The sequence below is a fragment of the Benincasa hispida genome, chromosome 7, assembly GCF_009727055.1.
Source record: "Benincasa hispida cultivar B227 chromosome 7, ASM972705v1, whole genome shotgun sequence".
In the NCBI taxonomy this organism is placed as follows: Eukaryota; Viridiplantae; Streptophyta; class Magnoliopsida; order Cucurbitales; family Cucurbitaceae; genus Benincasa; species Benincasa hispida.
This window is the reverse complement of record NC_052355.1, coordinates 23,047,152-23,071,914: the sequence shown is the minus strand read 5'-3', so window position 1 is coordinate 23,071,914 and position 24,763 is coordinate 23,047,152. Positions and strand designations below refer to the sequence as shown.

At 31.1% G+C, this 24,763-nt stretch overlaps 3 protein-coding genes across 5 annotated transcripts; 2 read left to right on the top strand and 1 right to left on the bottom strand.

The window, feature by feature from the left end:
- The first annotated feature begins 805 nt into the window (after positions 1-805).
- Positions 806-7,626, top strand: LOC120080891 (GDSL esterase/lipase CPRD49). Its single transcript, XM_039035557.1, has 6 exons — positions 806-1,199; positions 4,073-4,150; positions 6,136-6,276; positions 6,508-6,584; positions 6,672-6,821; positions 6,980-7,626. The coding sequence occupies exons 1-6, from the start codon at positions 1,089-1,091 to the stop codon at positions 7,191-7,193; spliced, it is 771 nt and encodes a 256-aa protein (XP_038891485.1). The 5' UTR covers positions 806-1,088; the 3' UTR covers positions 7,194-7,626.
- A 5,500-nt stretch (positions 7,627-13,126) lies between these two features.
- LOC120081778 (protein EARLY FLOWERING 4-like) lies at positions 13,127-14,181 on the top strand. The gene has a single exon (XM_039036939.1). The coding sequence runs from the start codon at positions 13,454-13,456 to the stop codon at positions 13,847-13,849; it is 396 nt and encodes a 131-aa protein (XP_038892867.1). The 5' UTR covers positions 13,127-13,453; the 3' UTR covers positions 13,850-14,181.
- Positions 13,884-17,141, bottom strand: LOC120081777 (peptidyl-prolyl cis-trans isomerase CYP19-4-like). Of its 3 annotated transcripts, none has more exons than XM_039036938.1 (9): positions 16,896-17,141; positions 16,737-16,787; positions 16,588-16,648; positions 16,023-16,070; positions 15,898-15,921; positions 15,582-15,764; positions 15,353-15,428; positions 15,089-15,260; positions 13,884-13,934 (listed from the first exon to the last, which is right to left on the bottom strand). In XM_039036938.1, exons 1-8 carry the CDS (start codon positions 16,971-16,973, stop codon positions 15,119-15,121), a joined length of 663 nt encoding a protein of 220 aa, XP_038892866.1. In that variant the 5' UTR covers positions 16,974-17,141; the 3' UTR covers positions 13,884-13,934; positions 15,089-15,118. The 3 variants fall into 3 exon arrangements, with proteins under 3 accessions (XP_038892866.1, XP_038892865.1, XP_038892864.1); XM_039036937.1 differs by lacking the exon at positions 13,884-13,934 and adding an exon at positions 14,079-14,215; XM_039036936.1 differs by lacking the exon at positions 13,884-13,934 and having other exon boundaries at positions 14,912-15,260; positions 16,896-17,138.
- Positions 17,142-24,763: the final 7,622 nt, after the last annotated feature.

The window sequence follows — 24,763 nt, the reverse complement described above, 5'->3', positions numbered from 1 at the left end:
AACCTATTTAAACACATGTACACTCAAGTACTACTTGATACATAAAACTCAACCTGCCTATTAAGAAGATCCAACATATTCATCATCAAATTCCATTTATTCTTGGAGATTTTTGTATGGATGACTCAAATTTCATGAAGATATTATCGAAAAAGATCTGAGCGGTCTCGTTGCAAAAAAATTGCATCTTTCTTTTTGTTTGTGAGTCGGTCCACCACGATCCTGTGAAAAACACGATCGCCTGCCAGTGGAAGGCTTTCTGCGTGCGGGAACCGCTTTAGCTGCCACTCTAACAGCGTAACCAAGAGCCTTTATCCATAGCCTTGGGGCAGTGTCTCGATCTCCTACGTGCGAAATCAGAGGGACTAGTTCCTATGGAGATTCCCCTTGGTCTAATTCCACGCCTGCGTTATGAACCGTGGCCGCCCCCACCATTTACCCAAATTTAAAAAATAAGAATGTATAGCTTTTTGCTTATGTCACTTTCTTGTGCTCGTGTTCGCGTTCGCTTCAACTAATTGTGTTCTCACTTCTTAGGGTTCTTTCTCTTCCACCCTTTCACGCTTCTACTCGCTGGTTTAAGGAAAGTGTTAGCAAGTGATTGGTGACATCAACGAAAGATTATTTTGTTTATTATTTTCGAGACTTATGTTAAACAACATTTTGGACGTGAAATTTCGATTCTACATACCAAAAAAATCTATTAAAAATGTCTAAATTAACCCTAACATGTAAGTAAAACAATAATAATGTGGTGTTTCTCAGAACAGACTTTAACAAATAGTTTATAAGGAAAGGTTGGAATGTGAAGCGGTGGGAGGTCAAGACATAGCAAAGCGCAACAACATCAGCGGTTTATAAAATCAAAGCGAAATGAATGCTGTAGAGGCAAAGCTACAACTGCAAAGAAACCCCTTTTGGCCTTTTCAAATTTCATTTTCGATTTCCTCTTCATTTTCTCTCTCTCTTGTGGTTGTGGCCTTAACTTCATCCGAGCAACAGGGAGTGAAAATCGGCGCTTCGTCCTTTTTTTTGTTTTCCCCATTTCGCCGTTTTGGATGTATCTGTTTGATTGAGTTACAACGGATATGGTAGGACCTTCGAGACCTCAGTTTGTTCTTTTTGGATCCTCCATTACTCAGTTCAGCTTCTCCAATGGCGGTTGGGGTGCTATTCTCGCCGATGTTTATGCTCGCAAAGTAACCCCTCTTTCTCTCTCTCTCTGTTTTTTTTTTTTTTTTGAATTTCCCCTGCTTTTGTTGTTGTTGAAATTTTTGACCCATATGCCAATTTTTGAATTCCCACAAGGGAAACTCACTAATTTGATGATTTTGTTGAATTTGATTATTTCTTTGTTATTTTTGTTCCTTTTTGATCTGTTGAGTACCTGAAATGAAGGAAGATTGTACATGGAAGCCCTTTTACTACATTTGGATTTTGATGGTTCTCTGAAAACATAATTTGTTTTCTGTTTTTAATTTTATTTGTTTTGTAGTTTTGTTGTTGGGTTGGTATTGCTGGCCACCGAATGTGGTAGGAGAAAGTTAGGCTGGACATTCCAGGACATCAAAATCAAAAAGAGTTTTCTGTCAATTTTTGGTTAAAAAATACATTTGGTTCTTAAAATTTCATGAAAGTAGCAATTTAGCAATTAAACCCTAGTCCATGTACTTTCAATTTGTGTAACAATCAAGTCTATATATATTTTCAAATATATGACAATTTAAATCCTGTTATAAAAATTTTCATCAAAGTTTTTCCATTTTTATTACTTAACAACGTAGGCTTGTTAGCTTATAAACATTGTAATCTATGCAAGAAAACTCATTAAATATTAACACCAATTTTCTTGATAGGGACTAGACTTTTACAAATTTTAGAGTATAAGGGCCAAATTGTAGCATACTAAAATTTAGGGATTAAATTGTTACAAAATTGAAACTTTAGGGACTAAATCATTAAAACTAAAGTTCTGAGACCAAATTGTTTTTTTCACGTAAGTTCGGGACCAAAAGTGTATTTTAGCCCCCTTTTTTTCTTTTTTTCCTTTTTGGTTGTAGGGAATTGGATTTATGGTCTGATTCTTCTATTCATTGTAATGGTATTTTGCAGCCTTCTTACAAGGTTAAATGTCACTTCTGAGTGTCTAACAAAGTCATTTCAAACTCATCCTGAATATCGGGACTGTCAGAATCTTGAGAATTCATTGTTAACTTTTCTTGCTTTCTCACTTCATAGAGGTGGGATTTCCTCAGCCTGCAGATTAGTTCTTTCCTTTGTCGATGTATTTTGGGAGAAAGGGTGTAAAGTATTTATATTGAAAGTGCTTAGTGCAAGTCTTGGCCAATATTGATGTTTCCAAAAGGGGGTTGGGGATTCAAACCGTCGGACCTTTTCTTCAAGAATATAATACTTTAACTAGTTGAGCTATGCTCAAGTTGTCGATGTAAATTATCATTTTTCTAACACAAATGTCTTGACTATGAAAAATACTTGCGCAAGTCTTGGTCAATTTTGCTCCTGCTCTCTTTTTTAGAAAAGTAAAAACTTTAGAAAAAAAGTTATACGATTGATACCACATTCATCAAAGAGGCATGGACATCTCTTTTAGGTTGCATGCCACTTTGGATGGTTATATTTATGCTTGAAAAGACTCCACCAGTCTACTCTATTTGTGCTTGAAAAGACTCCATCAAGCTAGGACACTTTGATGGAATTAGAAGGTTCCAAAATACTTATTTTATTTCATTTAATGCAATTTTTTTTCTTTGTTGGGCTGGGTTTCATTCTGATAAGGCCTGTTTTAAAAGAAGCCCATATAACTTGAGACCTGATGTAAATCTGTTGTGTTGGGCCTTTATACAAATGGAGGACTTTTCCTTTCATTTTATATACCATTTTGACAGAAAGTTTACAAATTTACTAATCATAGTAAGATATTTTTAAATCTAGTCTTATATTATTTTATTATTTTATTCTATATTTTTCTCCTTATTTCCATGGTATGATCAGATTTTTATTTTTGAAATATGATCGGATTCTTTCCTAAAATGTTATATTTAACTAATAGAATCTTTTCTTCTTACTTTTCCACTGGAAAAATTCTGTATAGAAGCCAACATTGTCGTCCCTTTCAAAAGTATTCTCAGTTCACACCATAGAATAAAGAACCATCTCTATTCTCCTGCAGTAATTCCTCCCTTTTCTAGAGTAGAATTTTAAATTCTAAATAAATTTGTTAAAATAATGTATTTTCCTTATAGTTTTCTTATTTATTTTCTGCCTCTATACAAGATATTTAAAAGTAGGATTTCATTTCTATACAAAAGAGGGGCACCCGCATAATTTCATTTTAACGCTTGCATCAATCGAGTGGTATATATTTGTTATAGTTTTGAAGTGCATGGTAAATTTGTAGTTATTTACACAATCTGGTCTACTTATGTAAATATTACTCTTTATATATATATATATATATATATATATATTTATTTATTTATTGATTTTAATACTATTTAGATCTTAGTAATTGGATTACATTAACATTACATTCTTAGCCATCCTCGGAAAGTTAACACTTCCATACATCACATCATCAACTCTTTTAGATCCTCAGTTTCACTTGATTAAGTCAGCGACCTTACTTGAATGGGATCTGTTCTATAGGTTGTACAATTGTGTCTTAGAGTTCTAAAAAACTGGATCAAGTCAGATTTTCGCTTCCCCCTGATGAAGAGAATTATTATTTCTATTACATTTATCACCTTTTCCAATAAAGCCTATCAAATACTTCTTTGTCATTGCCCCTTTCTTCATTTGCATTTTAAATTTTAAATGGGTAGAAATCCTTAATCTCTAGTAATAGAAGTTAGATGATCTAAGATGGGGAATGAACATGAAATGATTGTAGTCCAAAAGGCTTTTAGACAGAAAGCAGAGAGTAGGTTTTCAGATTGAAATCAAATTACTTCTAATTTTTAGTTGAATTTGTTAGCCAGTTTGAATTTCGTACATGCCTTATTGTATGATTTGTGACAATTTTATATTGAACCTCTTTGACTCTTTCCTTCAGGCAGATATTCTTCTACGAGGTTACTTAAGTTGGAATTCTCGGCGTGCTTTACAGGTTCTTGATCAGATTTTCCCAAAGGTATGTTGTCAAGTTTTTTAGAATTTGGAGGTGTCTGTTTTGATTTCTTTGTTTTCTGGACATCTTTATTATTAAGAATGAAGTAGATGGTTCTCTGACTATTTTCCTCGTGTATGTATCCCTAAACATTGTGCTTATGACATATATACTATTGAACTTTAAAGTAAAACTGTTTGGGTCATATTTATTGTGTTATTTATTATGAATAAAGTTTAATATCACGTGAATAATATATGAATTTAGTATTAATATGACTGATTTTGAATAATGTCATCTGAGATAACATGTCTTAATTTTTGGGCTATTTAAAATATATAGTTACATGATTACAACTCCAGAGGAATAGGTTTGACAATTAAATTCTTTTATCTGATAGGAAGGTTGCAAAAGCAAAACCACTTTTCTGTGTCGGAATAAATGATAGGGATGGATGTATATGAGAATGTTACTTGGTTTATATATACACATGTATGCATGAGTTGATTCATATACATACACAAGTATACAAGGTTTAAAATGTTGATGTTGAATCTTAAAAATAATAATAATAATAATAAAAATAAAATATGTTGACGTTGATAGAAAAGTCAAGTTCTCAGTTTTATAGAAATGTATGATGAAAATATCGATTTTGCTGGATATTTTTGAAAAATAAAAAAAAAAATTTAAAAGAATTATAAAAGATTAATAATAAAATATAAAAGAAGGAAGTAGGAAGGAAAAAAAAAAAGGGATTACAAAAAGGCTCTCAAATTGTTCAAAAGTGAAGAAAGAGAATAGTTCCAAAAAACTTTGGATAAGAGACCCCAGCTAAAGTGAAAATAGATTACAACCCAAGAGAAGTCAAAATTCCTTCCACTATTTTGGAAGTTTCCTTTATTCTTCTTCATCAAAAGCTCTCATGGAACAGAAAAATAAACGATAAAAATAAAAAATAGGATTAATCTATAAAACGAAGAGATGGTTACTGTCTTTCTTACTCTCTTCTACAAAGAACACACTGAGAAAAGGGGATAAGAACTAACGGAATTCTTCTGCTGAAGTTTTTAAAATGCTACTTATTTTTTCCTTTCTTTTTTCTCGATACCATAAATGTTTGGAACAACTTATGGATACCTTGACTAATCTCACTCGAAAACTATTTGAAATTATATTTGATGGTGAGGAAAGTGGTTGGATTTTAGATATTTGAAAATATCCCAGGAAGGTGTGGGTATGGAATGGACAAAAGAGGACTGGCCCCAATAATATCACAACTACACCTCCTAATCAAAATTCCTAGCTTCATTAGCTGGATGGAAATACTAAAATTTAGGACACCTTCATTGGGGATGGCATTTTACAATCATTTCTTATACTCATGAAGGATTTCCTGGGTTGCCATTGTATATACATTATCGAGTGGGTAGAGTTCTGCAAGTAGATCAATTGGAACTGTAAATAATCTGTAGAAAATCTGACTGATGGAACTTTATATTATTTATTAACAAAGAGACTACAAACTCAAGGAGAATTAGAAAGCTTCCCCTTTACTCCTAGACCTGTGTCCTGACTAGCTCAATTCACTAGGGCATGCCTTCTCTCTTACTTGCATCCTCCAAATTCCTCTTAAGTTACACGGGGGCAGCAACTTTCTTTTCAGTACTTATTAAGGAGTTTGAATTATCTAGGTCTGAGGCTGATCTGTGTATATTAAATATGTTAGCTAGATGTCAATTTCTCTACGTAGGTACTATTTTTTCGTTGTTTGCAACTGGTAACTTTATTAGCTAGATGTTATGCGACACTGGTCAAATGAATAGCATTAGAATATGCATCAATAGTAATCAGTATTTGCATCTATGTAATCTATTCAACGTTCCTTTCATTTTCACCATATTCTTATTTTCAACACTAGTTCTCTTTCCTTTTTTCTTTTTACAGTATTGGTTGTCATTGTTATTATTCTTGTTGTCATTTTATTTATTTATTTATTTTAATCTCAGGATGCTGCTATACAGCCTTCTTTGGTAATAGTTTATTTCGGTGGTAATGATTCAATGGGTCCCCATCCATCCGGCCTTGGCCCTCATGTACCACTTCCTGAATACGTTGATAACATGAGAAAAATTGCTACTCATATCCAGGTATTCCAAGCAGAACTTCATATTAACTTCAGTCTTCTAAATTGTATCTTAAAGGACTCTTGAACGTGAAATTAGTAGGTAAAAAGATCTGCCTGTCCTTTGTCAAGTGTAGCATAGCTTCTAGCTAACAAACTTATCGGTCGCAAAATGAAGAAATTCAATCACACTTTTAATTTTCTCATGTTAACTATTGTTGATGCATATACTAATATAAATCCTTTAAAAAAACAGAGCCTTTCAGATAAAACACGCCTCATCTTTTTAACGTGCCCTCCGGTGAACGAAACCAAAGTTCGTGAAGGTCAAAGGTGCCCGCCACAGTTTAACGCATCGTCTCCAATGTACTTTTTTATTTTGTGTTTTCATTCTAAAATGGTTCATTTGTGATTAAGCAGTAAGTTCCTCAGTGAACTGGTGAGAACAAATGAATTGTGCAAAGCATATGCCCAAGCATGTATAAAGTTGTGCCAAGAAATGGGTGTAAAAGTTGTCGATCTTTTTACCGCCATCCAAAAAAGAGACGATTGGATGAATCTTTGCTTCACGTAAGTTTTTCCATTGCCACTTCGAATATTGATTGTAAACTTCCATTATTTTGTCCGTACGATGCCAAGAGTTTTTAGGAAACTGAAACACGTCAGAAGTCTTCTTTTCGGTTGGTATTTGTTATAATTTGAAGCGATTTTGTTTCCCCATTTTGCAGAGATGGGATTCATTTGTCAGCTGAAGGAAGCAAAGTAGTGGTGGAGGAGATTATGAAAATTCTCAAGGAAGCTGAATGGAAGCCATCCCTCTTCTGGAAGTCCCTTCCAACAGAGTTTGCAGAAGATTCGCCTTACGATCTCATTGCAGCTGATGGCATGAAAACTCTCAACGGCTCCGATTGGATCATTCATCGAGATAGTATCTGGGATTAGTCTTCTCGTCAACCTCCATGTCGGACCCCCATTGCAGCCATCTTACAGAAATCACTTGCTCAACAATGGCAGACATGGAAGAACTCCATAGAAGGCAGAAGGAATGTATAAGAGAAGTATGCAGTTCTTGATCTTTCATGCTTGCAATTACAAGCAGTAGAAAATTTTAGGATTAAGTGGATAGAATGTGCCATGTGTCAGAAATTAGTAATAAGATCTTCATAAACTTCTTAGAAATTTAATAATATCATTTGTGCTGCTTTATTTCTGTATTGAACTCCATGCAGAGCCAGCAAGCAAGCTCAGTTGATGTAGTCAAAAGTAGAAATTTTCAGTTTTGTTTTGTTTTCTAATGTTTATATAGTAAATGGATTATATTTGAAGTGTGTTTGAGAGTAATTTTTAATTATGGAAATGATGAATACTTGAGAAATGTTTGTGTTTCACTACTTTATCCCAGAAAAAACATTTCTTAAAGAAAATTATTTAGATGAATCTTGGGTAGCATTTATCAATCATAATTTGTCATTTGATAAATTCTTCATATTTCTTTTTTGAAATATTTTAATTCCTTTTTGATGTGATTGATGAGAGCTTGAGAGGGAGATGTATAAAGATGAATGCAGCTTGGGATGCATCTAAGTATTACCTTTTTTTTTTTTAATATTGAAGATATAATTTATTGATATCTACCCTCATTTTCTAAGTTTATTAATTGATGGTGTAAAATTTTTACTGACATGTTGATATTTTTAGATTTTCATAGGTTATTCATTGAAAAAAGTTGACGAAATATAAAACATTAAGTAAAAAGTTACTAATATGAAACAATAAATATGTTAATTTGGTTTTAAAAGCATAAAATGTTTATTTGTCAACTTAAGTACTTTTTTTAAAAAAAATTCTTTTGTTTTTATAATTTTTCTTTTCAGAAATATCCATTGACATCGATAGTTTTATCGACAATTTTGTTAAATTGAAATTTCAACATTTTAGCTAACATGAGAATAATTGGTCTCTGGAAAAAAAAAGAAAAACTAATATGAGAATAACTTGATTGACATACAACTTATATTATCAACCTCGATATTTCATTATGTATAGGTTGGTCTTTCTTGTTAACTTTTCTGCACAAATTATTTTTGTTTCACTTATTTCTTTCTTCACACACATATTAAACTTTCTTTTATGAATTTTTCCCCATACACCTTTTCTCTCACTAGCTTCTTTCACAAGTATACTCTCTCATTATTCTCTTTATGTACACTTTTTTCCCTTACTAGTCTCTTTCATCACATACTTTATCTCACTTCAATTATTTTTTCTTTTCTTCAAATTTTCATGGTATTCTTCACCAAAATTTTGAATTTGTTCCAAAAATATTAGTTAGGTCACTACTAATTCTAATAAGTCAAAGACATTTTTTTCTTGCAAACATAGGATGGAAGAATCGTACCTCTAATCGTGAGATTGATAGTACAGGCGTTATGTCAGTTGAGTTATACCTATTTTGACAAGTCAAAGACATTTTCGAAACATTAACGTGCTTATAAGTTGTAATAAGTATGTTTTGTTTATTACTTGCTCTCAAGTCATAACTAATAAAGATAGTTTAATATGATAATATGATAAGATTAATAGCTTCATTGATTTTAGTTTTGATATTTCATTTTCAACTAATTAAGGTAAATAAATGAAAATCTAACCCTATTAATAATAAAGCATGCTTAATATTATTTTTTTTAGTACAACAAATGCGATAACGATTGAATCTTCAACCTCAATGATAGAAGGTCATGTCAATTACTATTGAGCTAAGCCTACTTTGACATAAAGCATGCTTATTTAGTTTCATAAATGTGGGGTTAGAGAATCAGACTTATCTTTTGAAAAAATCTTAGGTATTTAATCTACTGGTTCAGGTTCAAAAACTCTTTTTGTATTATAATGTATTCAATAGATATTTTACCCTAAAAAAAATTGTTGAGAGCATTTCAGGTGAGGTTCAAAGCCCACGAGCGGTCCCAATCCTGAGGGGAAGCAAGAGTCAACACTTTCCAAAAGGAAAAGTCAAACTCTTAGGTCGAATCGATTAGCTAAGCTCGCCGCTAGCACTTTAAAACCTTGAGAGTCACACCCACCATGACGTTGCCAGCAGTACACATAACTCCAAATGAGTATCGGAAGAAAGCCTTACAAATAGCTACATATTGTTAGTCTCAAGAAAAGTAAAGTAATTCTCTCCATGTTTAGGTAAGCTAAATACTCCCTATACGAATTATGGAATTTGAATGTGCTTGACTCGGTACCATGTCATATAAGTACTTTCATGCATTGCTACTCCAACATGTGTTCGGATTAGAGGAGTGGACTAAAAGAATGCTCAAGATGTATATGCGAATTTCCCGTGCCAAAAAATATTTTAACAAATATGCGAAAAGATGTGATCTAGTTCACATTATTTTTATATTTACACATACCCTTTAACTACAATAATTTAGAAAATTTGTAGGTATAACTCCAACAGCTGAGATAGAGTATACTAATCATAGTCCCCATTTTTTCCCTTAAAATTAATGAATAAAAAGTTAATTGAATAAGGGAATATAATTGAAATATCCAACGAAAGGTGGATAAAATTATTCTCTGCCATCTGTAATAAGCAAAAGGTTAAGATATTTTTATCTCTAAAAAGAAAAAAAGGGTTAAGATATTTATATTATTAAATCAATTTATTTACAAAAGTTTTAAAAATAGTACTTTACTCCATGTATAAGGCTTTACATCGTTTGTTTCTATAGTTTCAGGATATTTATTTTAGTTTTAAACTTTTATTCTTTTTAGTTTTTATATTTTTAAAATGTCTATTTTGATCCTTAAATCTTTAAAAAGTAAACATTTGGGTCCTATCATTTTCAGTTTTAAGGTATCAAAATGACCGTTTTAAAAAGTGTACCGACTAAAATGCATCTAAATAGAAAGTACAATAACTTAAAAAAATATTTTGAAAATACGTAAACTAAAATGAACAAAAAAAACAACACAAAGATTTGTGTGATTGACTAACGGTATGTTGACTACGTCCATGGCTGAAAAGAGCAACAATTTCATTATCCTCGCGAGCAACATAGTACATGAGGTTTAGATATTTATAAAGTGGCGAATCTTAAACTTGAGTTTGCCATATTTACCACTAGTCTTGTTGTTGGTATTGGTACTATATCAGTTATATGGGGGAGGGGGGATTCGAGCTCCCTAAACCTATACTGAATCCATCGGTGGATTTATATATGACACTCTTTTTTAACCTTAAATAGAAAAAAACCCAAAACGAAAATAGAAACATAATCTCAATAAAATTTAGTTTTTAAGTCATTTCGGAATTCTATTAAACAAATTTAACACATCTCAACAAAACACATAAATAAAATAAAATATTTTAAAAATACAGGAACCAAAAAGGACGAAAATCGAGAATACACATACGAAAGTAATATTTGAACTTAAAAAAAAAAAAGGAAAAAAGTGAAAATAATAAAATAGTGAGGAGATATTTGAGAAGATATTTAAGATAGATGCTTAAAGGTACTGGAGAAGGGACCCACTTGGTGTTGCGTGGATCCCTTTTTCTACTCTTTTTCCATTTATTTATTCCCTTTCTCTTTTTATATATTCATCTTTGGATATTTTCTCAAGAAATCTATCCCACTCGCCCTCTCTAAGCGCGTCTTCACATTCGCTCTTTTGATATTTTCTCTTTTCCCACGTGTTTTTATTTTTACTACAAGGTAAAAATTGTAAGAAGTGACAACTCACAATCACAGTGTTAATTTTTTTTTAATTTTTTTGAAGAATAATTTCTTTTAATTCTTAAGAATGATTTTTTTTTTCTAAAAAAAGAAAGTATATTTGTTTAAAAAATATCTTTATACTTTAAAAAATTATAATATTACCTTTAACTTTCATATACATTTTAAAAATACCATTAGAATAGAAATTATTTAGAATTTAGTTGGAAATTGAGATATAAAATGGTATAATAGGTGACACAGAATAAAATTTTGAATCGTCACATCGTTTTTGGTCATTACCACATAATTATAAATCATAACTTTTGTTTGAAATTCTAAAGAAATTATATTCTAGGAGTAGTTTTGAAACGTGAATGAAAGTCGATGAATAATATCACGATTTTTAAAAGTATAAAGATATTTTTGAAGTAAAGATAAAAATTGGAGGGTGTTTGTTATAATTTAGCATAGAGTGGTTTTATTTTTATTTTAAAAAATAATTTTAGACTCGACAAAAGTCAAGTACTAGTCCATTTCCAAATTACCAAATGTACTGGTAAGAAAGGACAGAAAAAGTAATAAATAAATAAATAAATAATCCCCTTTCCCCAAAATGTAAAAGTCCAACAAATAGAATTACTCTTTTTATTTTTCCTTCTTTAATGAAAGACATACCTACCCATGAGCAAGGATGAAAATATATGTAGATATGTCGATATATACGTTGATATATCTGCAAATCAAAAGGTTCGATATTGATATTAAATATTCATGGATATTTCTAACATCTTTTATAAATAATCGTAAAACATAAAAAAATGTTATCTATTTAATCTAATATACATATGACTACTCATAACAATAACCATAACTTAGTTTTGGAGTAAAAACAACTTAATTACTAATCTAAATAAATTTTATAAATTTCATGACTTACAAAAATATCAGATGATATCAATATTTTATCGATATATCCATAAAATTGAAATCTTGATATTGATATTGATGTTGATATTTTAATCCTTGCCCATGAGAGAAAGAGCTCATATTTTACCCCCTTGGCATGTATTTCTATATCAAAATTTCTATTATTCAATAGAACAAATTCTAGTACCATTGTACAATTAATTCTATTCATAATTTGACACGTTATTAACTAATATATTAATTTATTAGCGTAATGTAGTATTAGAAAATTTTTCCTATTTAATAGAAAAGTTGTCAAGAAATTTAGATAATTTGATTTTGACGACAGAAGTACATACCAATTAGTATTGAAATCGCATCTTTAAAGCTTTTAAGCCAATACAAATACATTACATCATAAAGTAACTATAAATTACTGTTTAGTAGGTAAATTTGGTTAACCTAAATATACAACAATTAAAATATATATTCTTTTCCTGAGTTAAATTATAATTTTAGTCTATAAATATAAAAACTTTGCGTATATTCAGTCCATACACTTTAAAAAATGCATAATAGACTATTGAATTTTCAATTGTTTTTAATAAGTTATTTAATTTTCAATTTTGCATCGTATAGATCTCCAACAAATATTCAAGTTTTTAAAAATTAATTGAATTACTAGACTAAAATTTGAAATTTATGTCTAATAAAATTTTAAACTTAGAGTTGGAGAAATTTTTTGTATGAAAAACCCAAATTTCACAAGAATATATATTTAAATTTTCTATTCCGAGAATATGAAAATAATGATGTAACGTTTAGCTTATGCTTTGCTTCTCCCTCTTCGAACTTGCCCTCACACTCAACTAATTCAATACAATAGTGCTCTCAATTGCAGTCATGCTCACTACTATTATAAGAAAATCACGTTGACAATAGAATTTTGGATGTAAAATTTGAATCATCAGTGTAAAACCTCAAGTTTGAGGGTATAAATTAACTTTTTCTCTTTGTTTTGGTGCATAATATTTCTTGTCGACATGTCGATATTTTTATCAATATTTTCATATTTTTATAGGTTCTCAACATTGATATAAGTGAATCGATAGTTTTATTCTATCGTAGAAAAATCTACATCCATAAAACATAAAAAATAAACAACCAAATGTTATTAATATAAATACAGTATAAATAATAAACATGTTGATTTGTTTAATAATCATAAAATATTTATTACTCATATAAATTTATTTTTTAATTTTTTAATCCAAAAATATTCATTAACATCCATATTTTTAAGAGAGGAGACGAGAGGTTCCAATTCAACCAACAAATAATGTGAAAAAATCCATTTTTCCTTTGCTAAGATCTTCTTCCCACGCGCTCTAGGTGCGCGTGGGCTTTGAGCTCCACGTCCCGAGCTACACCGATAATGGATCCTTTCAGTATTTAGTCATCACCGCCACCGCCATTTTTCCTCAGCACTTTTTCCCTTCTTCAAAGTTCAACCTTTTCCCTTTTTACAAACTCATCCCTTTTTCTTTCCATCCACTCTCAACCATGGCCGATAACAACCCCCGCCGTAAATCCAAAATGAAGCCTTCAGCAACCACCACCACCACCACCACCACAACCACCACCAGCGACGACGGCCCTCACGACGGCGACTTCCCTGACGAGTACGATGCCGAGGTTTGGGCCTCCTTTGACCAGACCTTCCGCCAAGTCCAATCAGTGCTGGACAGAAACAGAACTCTGATTCAACAAGTGAATGAAAATCACCAATCTCGAATTCCAAGCAACATGGTTGACAACGTTGCTTTAATCCAAGAACTCAATGGAAACATCTCAAAAGTTGTTTCCATGTACTCTGATTTTTCCTCTGATTTCTCCTCTGCTTTCAGTAACCACAAACCCAGAAATGGTAAAAGAGGAAGCAACAACCCAAATGCTTGAAGAATTCAAGCCATAACAACAAAAACAAACTTACCCATTTCCCCATTTTCCCCATTTTCAACTCCAGACTACCATTGTTTTCTCTCTGTTTCATCATTATCAGAATCATCAGTATCGACAGAATCAGCATCAGCATTGGTTAGAATAAAAGGTGGGTTAGTAGGTTGTGTGGAAATGCGAGAGATTGAAGAACTTCTCGCAGGTGTATGCTTGTGGGTGTGTGTGTGTGCTCTTTTCCCTCTCTATTTAAAATATCTTTCCTAATGTAACAGTTAATGCATGCTTCCATCATTATCATCATCATGAATCATCAAACCATGGCTGTCAGAGTTCATTGTCTTCTTCTTCTTCTTTAGTTTACTTCTCCTAAAAGATGGGAAACTTTTATTATCAGCAGTGGAGGATAAGAAAAAGAAACATTACATGGGAAACAAAAGTGCTTCAGTTTTGATATAAAAATAAAGACCCTTTTGAGTTTTCAGTTCATAGGAGAAGGAAAACAACAAATATAATTCTATATTCTAAGTCTTTTCTGAACTACTACCTTTTTCTTTGTTTTTCTATATTTTGTCATATAACAAACAAAAGCAACTGAATGGATTTGGATGATATAACAAACACAAAAGGTGCTACGTATGCTACTGTGTTGTTCTGTACCAAAAGGAAAAAAAATAACGATAATTCCTCTTTTGCATTAACTATCTCAAACCGTAGAAAGAAGGTGAAGGTTTTTCTTTTTAAACTTTTTTTTTACTAAATCTACTAAAGAACACAAATCTTGGTGTTAGATGGATATAGAAAGTGAGAGATGCGAGGATTTCATTCAAAATTGTTGATTTTGCGGTCGGTATCTGTTCTGCAAACTTTTTATTTCATTTTCTAAACTTGGAATCCACAAAAGAACCTGATGTGCTTATTTTGAAAACTTTTTTGAATTTAGAATCTTTAAAAGAAGATGAAGTTTGATTGTGACTGTTGTTTTCGAGAAAGATGCTCAACTGAAACACCAATCTACCATTTTTAGAAGGAGGATTTTGTCAATTCACTTCAAGAGAAGAGAAGTAAAAGTACCAAGCAAGAAAATCTAAGCCCTTTGATTGAGATTGCAAAGATGAAGTGTGTTTGTATAGAAATGATATATAATGTGAATGAAATCCATTAAAGGCCTTGGGATAATCAACTCTAATGTGAAGCTGATGCCTACATCTCACTAGAGAGAAAGTTGTAGGGAGGGGGAACCTTTGTTATCAACAATCTCTGTTTCCAGAATTATACTGGAAGCTCTCCACTTTGTGAAATGTAAGCTTCAGTCTTTGGTTTTCCATCCCCCTGACTTCCTTCAGCTTCAATCTTGAAGACGACATCCATACCTGAAAGGACTTTTCCAAATACGACATGGTGCCCGTCCAACCTTCGAGATCAAAATTATGAAATAAGCAAACGGATTTAAATAAGTTGATTCAACAAGGAAATTCATCAACCTTTTGCAAATGAAACACTTACCAACTAGTTTTAACGGTTGTAATAAAGAACTGTGACCCATTTGTGTCCTTCCCAGAGTTTGCCATTGACACAAATCCTGATATGAAGCCAAATCATTCATTAAAGACGGGAATAGGTTCCAAAAGTAAGTTGAAATCTAATATTAGAGTTCTCAGATTCATGTGTTCAACTTCAATCAACTCTACATTTGTATGGATTCGCAGTTCGGATATTAGAGTAGTTAGTGTACCTGGACCATCGTGTTTCAATTGGAAATTTTCATCTGCAAACTTCTCGCCGTATATCGACTCTCCACCTCGGCCATCTCCCATAGTAAAATCACCACCCTGTATCATAAAACTGGGAATAATTCTATGGAATGTGCTTCCTTTGTAATGTAGAGGCTTCCCACTCTTCCCGATTCCTTTCTCTCCTAGAACAAGATTTTATAGAAAAAAAAAATAATTCAAGATTTTGAAACACTAGCAGAAAACTAATAAATGGTCGCTGCTTCAAACAATATGAAGAGAAACCTAACTATTGAAGAGCAAAATCTATTTGGCTACCCGTGCAAAGAGCGCGAAAATTCTCTGCAGAATACACACATGGAAGTAAAGTAATCAGCAGCATTCTATAAGAATATCAAAACATAAGCATCAACAGTAGAACCATAATTATTTAAATTCCCTACCTGCTGTTTTAGGAACAGTTTCTCCGAATAGGCCAATCACAACTCGTCCTGAGAAAAACAAATTAGAATATGGATTATGGAAGATCTTCATGGGACTTTCCATTTGTGGAGTCAATATATGCTTCTGGTACATAACTCAACAACAGAAGCAAATCTTTGCAATGGCCATTTTCATGTCGAAAAGAAAATTCTCTCAAGAACAATCTGCTAGGAGTCATCACCCTAGACACTCAACTTTTGCATTTGCTCTACACTAATATGGTGTTCATTAAACAGGATGAATCATTGAGTTTGAAAAAGAAATACCATTACTCTAATTGAACAAAAAATTCCCCCACATTAAACTGAAATTCGGCTGGATTTCATTACAAGGACACAACAAAGCTCATCAAATCACAACCCCAATTTCACACTCCAACTTTCATTACTCTCATTCCACTAAGAAATCAATGATATGATTGAAAAATCATTAACCTAACCTTACATTAGGGTTCATAAACAAAACCCATCTCCCTAAACAGAACTGGATCGAAAATTTTCCAACTAAAAAGGAAATGGGTCATACCAGAGGGCTTTCCACCGATTTCAATATCGAAGTATACTTTGTGAGTCACCGTCGCCGGATTCTATAATGAATTACAAAAGTGAATTCTGTTTGATCAAAGAGAAACACAGAAAGAGAGAGAGAGAGTGTGTGTAGAAACGATAACTCACTTCTTCGATGACATTTTGTTCGGATGAGACACAACCATCTTCTAAATGGTTCTGCAAAAACGAAAAGAAAATCATTAGATTGAAGAACAAAGATAATTTAGAATTGATGATGTTCGTTGAAGATAAAAAGAATGGGAAGATGGAAATAGAAAAATTTACGAGAATCAAGATAATTGTGGCAATCAGAAACAAAATCCATAAAAACACAGCTGAGAATAATCTCCTCAATGAGGTCATCTCTTCTAATTTTCTTCTCGATCGCTTTCGATTTTCAGGAAACTCCTTCAACGAAGAACTTGGGATTTTCCCTGAAGTTATAATTTTTTTTTTTTAAGGTGAAAACAAAACTAATTTGATAATTTTTTCTTAAAAATATATGAACATATCCTTTTCGAAAGTACCCTTCGAGTGAAGTTATTGATATATGGGTTAGTGACCCAAATTTTGGGGAACAAATGTGATTTGCCATGTTTTTCGAAAAATGAGGGTTATTTATTTATTATTTTTTAAATTTTATTATTTATTAGTAATTTTTTTATTTTGCGGGCAACAATTGCTGATTGTCTCGCACAAATATGGATTTCTGCCTCTTGCTCTCCTTTTCTTGTTCACGTATCATTTCATCTCTGCTCTTCTCTCACGAGTCTCACTTCAGGGTCTCAATCTCAATTTTGGTGTTCGTATCTGCGCTCTCTACCAACACACAACTAAAAAGAGGAGAGAAGTAAGAAATAAGTTATGGATGCTTGCGAAGAGGTCATGGTCGGGATTGGAAAAGGAGGAGAGAAGATTAGTGAGAAAAATCTTAAATCAACTCAATTGACCATGAGTAAAGGTAAATTCTGAATTATTATATCATCTAAACAAAGAAAAAAGAAAGAAAAGAAAATAAATAAAGAAATTTGCAAGGACAAAGAAGAGAAAAAAAGATAGCTAAGGATAATTTTTGCAAAATTGCTGATGATAATGATGCAAGTAAGAAATCAATTCTAAAATTTCAAAAATGAGGTAAAAATCACTTTGATGCTTTGAAAATTGGGTCTTTTTAAATATTTATATATAATATTCTCTAACGATTTAGATCCCATTTTGTAACAATTTTTGTTCTTTTTTTTTTTTTTTTTTTGTTTTGGAAAATTAATCTACTTTCTTTCCCATTTTTACAATGGATTTTCATGCATTCTATGGTTTGAATTCTTTACCAAGTTTCAAAAACAAAAACAAGTACTTTTTTGGTTTTTCAAATTTATTACTTGTTTTAAGCTATTGTAGTAAAGATGTGGATAATAAAGAAGGAAATAGTAAAGATGAAGATTAGTGTTCTATAGATTTAATTTTTAAAAAAAAAATAATAAAATGGTTACCAATCAGAGGACTCTAAGTTATTTTTGATGCTTAAAAATGAGTAGATCTATTAAATATAAAAGTATTATTCACACTATACAAAATCCTAATATTGGTAAATATTTATATCAAATACATTTTTTTGAATTTTTAAAAACATTAAACTGTAAAGGTGCTAAAAAATGGGGAAAAAAACTCCTTAAAGTAATGAAATTGTTGTAAAATCGAGAGTATGGATATGAAGAAATATTAATAATAAATAAATATAATATAATATAATAATAAATAAATAAAATAACTAAAATTATGAAAATTGGATCATATGAAAATTTGAGTGGAATTTTGAAGTGAATTTTTTCACCAATGTGTGTATTTTGAAGATCCACCAAGTGCCACTATTTATAGGTAATGTGACAAGTAGGATATGGTCTTATATGGATACCAAACATGAATAATTACAAGGCACATGGACAACATGAAGACTGACATGACTTTTAGTATACTAAGCATTGGACATATATTTTTATAATATTTATAATATTCCCTCCTTAGATGCCCATATATATATATGAAAAATGCTTCGTTAAAACCTTATAGGAAAAATCCAATGGGAAAAACCCTAGTGAAGGAAAAATAGTAGATATTTCATATAATATATACTGTTAAAAGAATACGATATATTTACTCCCATCATGAAAGTATCACTTAAGATCTTTGAGTCGTCGCTTTTCAATATTATGCACCAATTTTTCAAAAGTTATTGTTGGTAATGCCTTAGATAAGTCTGCCAAGTCTGCCAATATTATGACAAAAGTTGCTGTTGTACAATGATATTGCTATTTTCTTCAAGATCATGAGTGAGGAAAGCTTCGGTAAAATATGTTATGTTCTATCTCCTTTAATATATCCTTATTTGATTTTGGGCTATGCAAATTGTGTTGTCTTCGTATAATATTGTTGGAAGACTTTTATTAGAAAACAAGCCACATGTTTTACGAATGTGTTGAGTCATTGATCTTAACCATACACATTATCGACTAGCCTCGTGAATTGCAAGAATTTCAGCATGATTTGAGGAAGTAGCCGTTATGATTTATTTCAACGATCGACATGATATAGTAGTTCCTCCACATGTGAACAGATAACTTGTTTGAGATCTAGTTTTGTGTGGATAAGATAAATATCCATAATCTGCATAACCAAATAAATCAAAACTTGATTTATTTGAACAAAACAAACTCATACCGATTGTTCCTCAAGATAACGGAATATATGCTCAGTTCCGGTCCAATGTCTTTTTGTAGAAGAAGAACTAAATCTAGCTAATAAATCTACTAAAAATACAATATCTGGTCTTGTATTATTAGCAAGATACATAAGTGCACAAATTACACTAAGATATAGTACTTTAGGACCAAGACGTTCTTCATTATCATCTCGAGGTCAAAATATATCTTTCTTTATATCCAATGAACGAACAATCAATTGGAATATTTAATGAATGTGCTTTGTTGTATAAAATTTTTTCAAAATTTTTCCTCTATAAGTTGACTAATGAATAAATATCCCATCTGCTAGATGCTCAATTTGCAAACCAAGGTAAAATTTTATTTTTCGAGATTTTTCATCTTAAATTATTTTTTAAGATATTCTATTATCTTTGAAAGCTCTTCAAAAGTTTCAATTATATTTAAGTCATCAATATATACAGCTATAATAGCAAATTCTGATTGTGATTTCTTTATAAAAACACACAAATATATTGGATTGTTATTATATCATTTTTTTCAACAAATATCCACTCATACGATTGTACCACATTTGTCTTGTTTGTTTCATTTCATATAACAATCTCTGTAACTTTATTGAATGCAATTCCTGAGAATTTGATCTATATGTTTTAGGTACCTTAAATCCTTTTAGAATTCTCAAATAAATATCATTATTAAAAGATCCATATAAATATGTTGTGACTACCTCTATAAGATGCATATCCAGACTTTCATACACAATTAGGCCAATTAAATATCTTAGTGTAATTGCATATACCATTGGAGAATATGTCTCCTCATAATCAATATCGAGTATTTGTGAAAAACCTTGTGCAACTAGTCTTGCTTTATATCTTGTGACCTTATTATTTCATTTATTTTTCTCACAAATACCCATTTGTGTCTTACATGTTTGACACCGTCTAGTGTTTGAACTACTGGTCCAAAAACTTGACATTTTGAAAGCGAGTTTAATTCTGCCTCAATTGCTTCTTTCCACTGAAGCCAATCTTTTCTATATCGACATTCTTCAATGAATTTTGGTTCAGAATCCTCATTTGCAAATATAATATCAAGAGCAACATTATATGCAAAATTTTGTCAATAACTACATGAGTCTGATTCCATATTTTTCCTATCATGACATATTTTATTGAAATCTCATTATTATCTTTAGGTATCTTACCTTCTTCACTAGTCATATCAATGATTTCTTTATGAGTATTTTCATCCTCAACCAAGTTTTTTTTCACTATTAATTTATTTTTCGTTTTTGAGAATTTTTATCTTTGGAACCCATTGGTCACGCTTCTGGTGTGTTCCAAACTCATTAATGATAACTTGCTGTGTTGGGATATTAATTTTTTATGGAACATTTGCAGCTGGTATATGTGATTTAGTTACTTTCTTAGCATCTATAAATGCATCTGGTAACTGATTTTGTTATATTTTGCAAATAAATTATTTTCTGAACTTCAAGTTCACATTGATTTGTATGGAGATATAAATGAGACAATAACGATACTTTCTATGTAATTTCTTTTTTCAACTTCTTAATTTCCCCCCCTAATGTTGGAAAATTTGTCTCATTAAAATGACAATTAGCAAATCTAGTAGTAAATATATCATTTGTTAGGGGTTCAAGGTATTTAATAATTAATGGGGAATCATATCCAATATATATTCTTAACCTCCTTTGAAGACCCATCTTAGTGCATTGTGGTGGAGCAATTTGCACATCAAAAAATTCTCAGATGAGAAATATTTGGCTCATGGTCATAGGCTAATTGTAATGGTGAGTACTTATGCTAAGCTACTGGCCTAATGTGTACAAGTGATGTTGCATGCAAAATAGCATGTTTCCATACAGATGTAGGAAGCTTAGCTCTCATAAGTAATGGTCTTGCAATTAATTGTAAACATTTTATAAATGATTATGCTAAACCATTTTATGTATGAACATGAGTTACAGGATGTTCAACACTTATCCCAATTGATATACAATAATTATCAAAAGTTTGAGATGTAAATTCACCAGCATTATCAAGATGAATGATTTTAATTGTATAATCAGGAAACTGTGCTCTTAACTTAATTATTTGAGCAAGTAATCTTGCAAATGCAAGATTTCGACTTGATAATAAGCATATGTGTGACCATCTACTAGATGCATATATTAATACCATAAAATATCTAAATGGTCTACTTGGTGGGTTAATAAGTCCATATATATCGCCATGAATTCGTTCTAAAAATGCAGATGATTCATTTTCCACTTTAGCTGGTGATGGTCTAATTATTAATTTGCCTTGAGAGCAAGCATCACATGATAATTTATTAGATTGAAGAATTTTCCAGCTCTTCAGTGGATGTCCATTTGAAGTCTCAATAATTTTTTTTCATTATTATAGACCTTGGATGACCCAATCTATCATGCCAAATAACAAATATATCTGGATTCATGAACTTCAGGTTCATTGTTGCATATGTTTCAATTACTCGTATATGTGTATAATACAATCCATAAGATAAAGTAGACAACTTTTCCAATATACATTCATTTGAGACAATAGAGATAATATATAGATATTCCACATTATTCTTACTATCAGTCTCAATATGATAACTATTGTAACGTATATCTTTAAAACTTAGAAGATTTCTCTTTGATTGACTAGAGAACAACGCATTGTCAATTGTAAATTTTGTTCCTCAAGGTAAAATAATATTTTTTTTATCCAAATCCTTCAATTAGGTTTGCAGCACCTGATATTGTATTGACTTTCACTTCCAGCATTGTCAATTGCGAAAAATAATTTTATTTGTATGTATTGTATGCATAGTTGTATTGTCTAACATACATATATTTTATTTGTTAATTTTGAATCACTCAACATATGAAAACGATCCATGTTTCTTCATTAAAAGCAAGTAATTACAATAAGAAAAACAATACTTGAAATATACAAAAATTAACATCTACTAAAAGAAACATAATGATAGATAAAAGAAAACAACAACATTAAGTCTAGATATTCTCAAAGTCAAAAGAAACACTTGATGTTCCATCAACCGTGCCAATCTTCTCTTCAGGAGATTCAAAGAAGGTCGCCACATCCAAGTTTGTCATATGGTATGGGTCAAATATGTCATTATCTTAGTATACAAAATTTGCTTCTACATTTTTCCTTTTTTCCTTCGGGGAGGCTTGATAGAGGTCAACTATATATTTTGACATACGGCAGGTGTGTGACCAATTCCCAATCATTCCACATCGGAAGCATTTATTTTAAACACTCTTTGAACTCTTATCTTGTGGAGCTTTTCCTTTGTGATTATCATTTTTTATGGTTCTTTTGAAATTTGAATGATTAGAAAGATAATCACGAAAATAATAATTATTTCTTCCTTTGTGACGATCACGATCTCGACCACGATTATTAACATTCACAACATTCACTTTAGGGAATGGTGTTATTCCAGTTGGTCGAGATTCACGATTCTTCATCAATAACTCGTTATTTTGTTCGACCACGAGAAGACATGAAATTAATTCGGGATATTGTTTAAAACATTTCTCTTGATATTTTTGCTGTAGGAGCATATTCAAGACATGAAATATAGAAAATATCTTCTCTAACATATCCGTATTAGTAATTTTCTCTCTGCAAAACCAAAATTTGAACTGATTTTAAATAATGCGGAATTGTAATCACTTACTGATTTAAAATCTTGAAGCCTCAAATGCATCCACTCATAACAAGCTTTAAGAAGAATAATTGTTTTTTTTTATGATCATACCTTTCTTTCAAAAATTTTCACAAGATACGGGGATCTTTTATTGTAAGATACTCCATTTCAATCCCTCGTGGAGATGATGACGAAGGAAATTCATAGCTTTTGCTTTTTCTTGACTTGATGTCGTATTTCATTCTATAATTGTTTCTCCCAAGTTCATAGCATCTAGGTGGATTTCGGCATCGAACACCCATGACCAATAATTATTGCCATTAATGTCCAGAGCTACGAATTCTGATTTCGTAAGGTTTATCATGATAACACTATAAAAAAAATTTGTATTTATATTAGAAATTTAATATGTACTAAACATGCAAAATAACATTTAATTTATTTATTATAATAAAGAGAAAAAAACGACCTATCTTTAGGACTTACCTTCAACGAAGGAAGAGATAGGAGCTCGTATTGATAACATGTTGTAACATTGAGGAACACAACGAGAACATGGTTATAGAGAAAATATAATATGATAATATAAATATAATAATAAATAAATAAAAATAATATAATATAATAATAAAATAAAATAATTAAAATTGTAAAAATTTGAGTGGAATTTTGAGTAGATTTTCTTATGAATGTGTGTATTTTGAAGATCCATCAAATGCCACTATTTATAAGTAAAGTGGCAAGTAGGATGTGGTCTTACATGGACACCAAGCATGAATACAAGGCACTTGTACAACAGAAGATTGACACATGACTTTTAAGATACTAAGCAGTAGACATCTATTTTTATAATATTTATAATAGAAACCATTTTGATATGTAAATAAACAAAAACAAAATATATATATTGTCGAGTTCGAGTTTGGTGAAGGTGAAGGTCAGATAAAAAATATATGGAATTAACCAAACATATATAGTTTTAAAACTTCAAATAATGTTTCAACTAATGATTTTAATTCAATTGGCTCAACACACGTTAGAAATTTTCAAGTTACTTTCAAAATTGAGAGACTTTGACAATAATTTAACCAATGATCCATTTCATATTAGACTTATTTTTAGACAATGATACTGTAGTGTGATTGGCTGATTTTATTACAGGACTGTAATGTGATTGGCTAATTTTATTACAGACAAAACTCGAGCAACATGTCGTACAACATGTCAAAGACGTCGTCATAAACATTGTTTTTCCATATATGTCTGCATGATTTGTAGATTTCTGTATCTACCTTCCTTATTTTCCTACAAAGGATATTGTTGTAGGTGTCTAACCCATTTATTGCACAAGGAAAACTTTCTTTTAAACTTATGTTTTATGAGGTCAATTGGGGCTAATTTTTTGGGTTGACCCATCTTGAAAGTCCTAGGTTTTCTTTTATGTGATATGGGTATGACCTAAGGGGAAAGAGAGTGAGAAAAGATGGCAAATCGAAAAGAAAGGCAGATAGCTGTGTAGTTAAGTTTTTTTGCGACAACAACAAAGTTGTCGATTTTCGAAGTTTGATCCGTTGGGTCGTACTAAAATTTGGTTAACCTGTTTGGGATATAGAAGGCTTTCATTTTCAATAGTTGGATATTTGTTTGAATCTCTGGTTTGTTTGTAATATTTGTTGAACAAAATCTGTAAAACTAGGTGATTTTTCATTTTTTTTTATCTCT